Source organism: Bison bison, unplaced genomic scaffold (genome assembly GCF_000754665.1).
Source record: "Bison bison bison isolate TAMUID 2011002044 unplaced genomic scaffold, Bison_UMD1.0 scf7180017864304, whole genome shotgun sequence".
Lineage (NCBI taxonomy): Eukaryota > Metazoa > Chordata > Mammalia > Artiodactyla > Bovidae > Bison > Bison bison.
This window is the reverse complement of record NW_011494876.1, coordinates 14,855,753-14,861,225: the sequence shown is the minus strand read 5'-3', so window position 1 is coordinate 14,861,225 and position 5,473 is coordinate 14,855,753. Positions and strand designations below refer to the sequence as shown.

The window sequence follows — 5,473 nt, the reverse complement described above, 5'->3', positions numbered from 1 at the left end:
CCCCTTTAAAATCCCCCCCCCCCCCATAGGCTTTACTTTTTTGTTTTTTTTTGGCAAGTCAAAAGTCCTTCTTAGTTTGTGTTAAGTAAAATTGGTCACTTTGCGGGTTTAGAAGCTTAGAGCAGCCCATATAAGCTCCTTTTATACATGAACAGACAGTTCCATCCCCCCTTAAAGAAAAAGGCATTTGAGACTTAGGTCATTTCAGACTTGCAGCTGGTTCTGCTCCTGCCCACTCTAAAGCAGCCAGTGTGGGCTGCACGGGCTGGACTCAAAGCACAGGAGCACAACACTGTCGCCCCAGTGCTTTGGCACCTGCGCTTTTGGGGAGTCATCTGCTCCCAGAGCACTTGCTACAAAAAGAAGAAAACTTGCCCATCCAGTGACCTGCTGGCACGCCAGCAGGGAATGAAACTAGGTAAGCCTCCAGAAGGAAGGAGCAGTGTATCCTCTAGGCAGACTCAGAAAGATGGAGGGCTGCCAAAAGAAAAGGTAGCAAAGAGAGGGAAAGGACGAGGAATTAGTGGTTAAGACGTAGATATGATTAAAGGAAGTGCTATTCCTTTTGATTGTAAAACCTTTCCTCTTTTGGAGGATTAGATTACAGCCATTCTTTTGGAGGGGAGAGAGGTTGAGCAGTCCCCCACAGTCTGCCTTTTCCCACCCTAGCCAAGTTGTGGTGAACAGCCTTAAGATTCAGACTTAGAGGGCACATGACTAACCCACCTGAGTACTGCTGCACTGATACCGGTGGAACGTCCATTGTTATTAACCAAGCTTGGAATGCCCTGAGCACCTCCCTGAACCCTGGAGGATCCAGATGCTAGCCTTGTCCTCCACGCACATGGGGCACAGTGGCTTCTGCAGTCATGAATGCGTGACACTTCTTTCCCCGCAGGTGATATCCGCAATGACCTGTACCTCACCCTGGAGAAGGGGGATTTTGAGAGAGGGGGAAAGAGCGTTCAAAAGAATATTGAAGTGACTATGTATGTGCTTTACGCAGACGGCGAAATCTTGAAGGTAAGGTTTGCCAGTCAGTTTGAAATGGCAGCTAATCCTGTAATAATTTTAGTGTTTCTGTGGACTTTGTCCAGAGACCCATCCTCCTCAAGAGGGACTGAACTCAAATCACTTCCTAAGACTCTTCTCTACCTTAGCTTCTCTTCAGGGAAACCCTGCAGTATGCTCTGATAATGACTTCCAGGGTCATACAGCCTTTTCAGAAATTCTTCCTAGTGTCTGACCTGAATCCTTCCTGTCCTCATTTAGACCTATTCCCTACAGTTCTGTCCTACATGTTACTTTTTCAGCCACCTGTCTAGCATCCAGCTGCTTAGTTTTGGTAACTGTTATTAGGTCCCACTCGTTTGGACCTGTTATTAGGTCCTAGAGCTAATATAGAAAGTTATATTTGCTCTTTAGTAAATAGGTATACCCACTTGCTGTTACCAGGTTATGTGACAAGGAGCATCAGACTCAGGCCCCCAAAGGTGATTTCCAACCAGTGCAGCACAAGGACCCTCTGACACTCTTGATTAAAAGAGAAGACCCGGAGTGCTGTTTTTCTACTTTCATTATGTCAGTTTTTCCCTTAGTCAAGTCATGGTCAAGTCCTTGGTAAATGAGAAGGCATTGTTTGCATGCCACATGGTAGAAGGCAAATCAGTCTTTTACAAACCTTGCTTCTGTGTGTTGACAGCAGCCTCATGAGGTAGGCAGAACAGCAGTGATCATCCACATTTTACAGAAGGAAAGAGGTAAACTTAGTACAGTTATCTCTCAAAGCTATTTAATAGAAAGAAATGGAGGGTAGATGTGGTATTAGAGATATGTGTGTCATTAAAAAAACCCACCTCAAGGACTAAGGCAATTCTTGTTTGCATGAGTAATGTGGGGGTCAGCAGAGCTCTCAGCTGTTCACTCTGCCCTGTGTGGACAGGGAGCTGCTCCGGATTGTATTGCCTGCAGCTTCCTGGGGGGCATGGGACTGCATTTTCACAGTAATATTTGGAAACTGGGGTCAAGTTAAATCTGGTCTACCTTGGTTATGTCCAAGAACAGTCAGCCACAGGCAACATAAAATGCCAGTACACCTTTGGGCTGAAGATTAGAAAACCGGTTCTCTCCGTTTTGTTATTTAATTATTTCTCTGATCTGGAAAGCTCTGTGTACGGTTGACTTCACTGAGTCCATTTCTTTCTTAATGAGGATGAAGAGTCTGCCTTAGTGATTCAGATGGCACCACTCAGCTTCCTTCAGGTGAGCTGAGTGGTGTGTGCGGTTGCCTCTGCTCCAAGGAGAACAAGGAGCACTGTGACTGCTGGCTCCTTATGCCATCTTCACAGTTGCCCCTAGAGTCTGAATTTCAGTCACCTGATAGATTTGGCCTGATGGAAAAATGAGACCCTCACAAAGGAAGAAGTGAAATGTCCAGAGAAATCCAAGGGACCCCTCCAGTATGATGGTATGTTGCTCTGCTTCTCTCTTCCAGGACTGCATCAGCTTGGGTTCAGGAGAGCCCAACAGGAGTTCCTACCACTCCTTCGTCCTCTACCACAGCAACAGTCCTCGCTGGGGAGAGATTATCAAATTGCCCATCCCCATCGACCGGTTCCGGGGCTCCCACCTGCGCTTCGAGTTCAGACACTGTTCCAGTGAGTGAGATTTCTCTCTCTACATTGCTTTGAGAATATAAATATAACTCTTCCTTCTCTGAGACAGAAATAAGAGTTTTATTAGTATCAGGGCAAGAAAATGAGGAGTTGTGTACACAGAGGTGGGATGTCATCAGAGACTCTTCTTTGGACAGTGATTCAAAAACATGGAATCTGGGGACTTCCCTGGGTCCAGCAGTTAAGACTTCATATTCAGTTCCAGGGTTGTGGGTTCAATCCCTGGTTAAGTATTGTAACAACTTCAATGAAGACTTTAAAAATGGTCCACATCAAAAAGAAATATTTTTTAAAAATGAGATCTGATGTTGTTGGCCTCTTGTAGTGTCTGACTTGGACAGTGGATAATTGCCAGGGTCATTCCTCTTTGGGGGTTTCCTTTGTATATAGTAAACTCCTTCTTAAAGAGCCCCTGGTTTATCAAGACTAGCCATGTAGTTTCTGTTTGGTTCTAGGTAGCGTGCGTACCTTGCGATATAAATGGAAACTCAGCCTAGTACATTTCTGATCCTTCTTACCATCAGGTTGCTAACTATTTAATGAACAAAGTAAGGGACAAAGAAGTAAAGCACACAAGGTGATAAGGAAAAGGGGAATTTATGTTGGAAAGGGAGGTGAGAGGCCGAACAACTCATGCTTGGCTCTGATTGCAGCCAAAGACAAAGGGGAAAAGAAACTCTTCGGCTTTGCATTCTCACCCTTGATGCGGGACGATGGCACCACCCTCTCCGATGACATCCATGAGCTCTACGTGTACAAGGTACGGAGCCTGAGTCTGTCCCCTGCTCAGACCACTCTCACATGTGGTTCTCGGTCAGGTGGTTCCCCCTGAGTGGGCCAGAGGATCTAGGGTGGAGTGCAGGTGGAGACAGCAGGACACCTGTGGGCAGGCTTTTGTCTTTTCCCACAGGTCACGCCAGCAGGGCCTTTGTTTCCAACTTCTCACTCCACTAGTTGTGGAAATCTGTTATTCAGCCCCTTTGTGCCATTACGGCCTTGGCTTTTACATTTGGAAACCTGCCATTTGAGACTCTGATTCTGTCAGCTATCACAGCAAAGCCGGCACAAAGTTTTCTGCACAACAGATAGAGGGCATGAGCTTCGCCATGTTTTCTTTAAAAAGGCGTGTGAGCCATTCTGGGGGAAGAAATGGAAAACACTTTTAAAGTGCTTAGGAAACACTCTTCTAACAGGACCTGAGGTCCAAGGTCCAGCCTCAAGAACCCAAAATCCCTGGGACTGATGTTTTACATGTGGCATGGTTCCAGAAATATTCTGTGTTCTCTACTTATGCCTACAGTGTGATGAGAATAGCACGTTTAACAACCACGCTCTGTACCTGGGCCTGCCCTGCTGCAAAGAGGATTACAATGGCTGCCCTAACATCCCCTCCAGCCTCATCTTCCAGCGCAGCACCAAAGAGTCTTTCTTCATTTCCACACAGCTCTCTTCCACCAAGCTCACCCAGAACGGTAGGCCAGGTGCCTGCAGGGTGGAGCCCTGCACTGTCCCCATTTGCTGCTTCATGTTGCTGGTATTTGTCAAGAGACAGAAATTGTTGCTTCTGCTTTTTCATGCCGTAGTGAGGGAATTCTTCTCATTCGAAGTTTAGGGAATCACTTGGTAATAGCAAGCTAAGGGGTTTTCCATGGTTTTACAGATGTGTCTGTAGCCTTGATCGCAGCACTCTGGAGGCTGTTTCACTGCTTCCAGCTATTTCTGTCTCTCTAGATCCCACCCACCCTTGGCAGGGGGAGTCTAGGCTTTGCTTGCCCATGACATAGCCAGGGTTCACCATTTTTGGGGCTTGCTTCCTAGTGGACCTCCTTGCTCTGCTGAAATGGAAGGCCTTTCCAGACCGGATCATGGACATCCTTGGGCGGCTGCGGCATGTCAGTGGGGAGGAAATTGTTAAGGTATGGCTTTCACCTAGTTCACACGTGCTAGCTGAGCAAGAATCTGGGCAGAGGGCCTTACTTCCCCTTGATTTCTGCCTATAAGCCCCTGAGACCACTTTTTAAGGTATATAGTTAAGTGAGTAGAGATAAAGTTATTTTTGTTTTTTTCAATTAGCTTCTTTCTTTAAAGTAGGTATCACATCAGGTTTATTACCTTTTAGAAACTGTATTTAAGTTTTAAACCCTATTTTCTGGCTTGTTTTTCTTCCCAGAAAGCAAAGTGATAATTAAAGGGCAGCCTCTCAGAAACAGTCCCAGTGTGGGCTGCCACCTGCATGCCTCTAGGTCTCCGCTCGCTTCCTCTCTCTGCTTACTCTGTAAACCTCTACCACAAACCCAGCCTGGTGTCCTCCTGGCCCCACTCTCTGGATTATCTAGAATAACTCTAAATATTCTCCATGAACTGGAACTCCTGATTTTGCCCAGTCTCTCACTTAAGAGTCCAGACCAGAGAACTCTACCCTCCTCTCTGCCTCAGCAGCTTTTTTTTTGTGTGTGTGTGTGTGTGTTTTCAAATATTGAATGTACAGCTCCTTTGATAATTATAGCTATTTGAGACAGAAATGGAGTTTAAAATGCTGTATTTCAAAAACTATGAAGACATCATATAGAAAAACTGATTTTAAAGTTCTAGGTGTCCTTCTTCATTTTACCTTTGGAGTTGCTTTTAAGACAGAAATCTGTTTTCCCCAGAGCAAACTGTTATATATAAATTTATTTTGAAAATAAAATTTACAATGTAGTACTATGATCCAGAAATATCAGCAGTTCTAAAGCTGGACAGAGAAGAAAAAAGTTTAATCCTTTTTTCCCTCTGCCCCACCCTGTCTCACCATCTAT

At 45.4% G+C, this 5,473-nt stretch overlaps 1 protein-coding gene across 1 annotated transcript in view; it reads left to right on the top strand.

The window, feature by feature from the left end:
* The window catches only part of DOCK3 (dedicator of cytokinesis 3), a 283,176-nt gene that overhangs the window by 195,722 nt on the left and 81,981 nt on the right, over positions 1-5,473 (top strand). Inside the window, exons 15-19 of the mRNA XM_010851790.1 lie at positions 899-1,023; positions 2,495-2,657; positions 3,329-3,435; positions 3,976-4,147; positions 4,494-4,591. Coding sequence (XP_010850092.1) covers positions 899-1,023; positions 2,495-2,657; positions 3,329-3,435; positions 3,976-4,147; positions 4,494-4,591 — 665 coding nt within the window. The remainder of the gene's footprint in view (positions 1-898; positions 1,024-2,494; positions 2,658-3,328; positions 3,436-3,975; positions 4,148-4,493; positions 4,592-5,473) is intronic.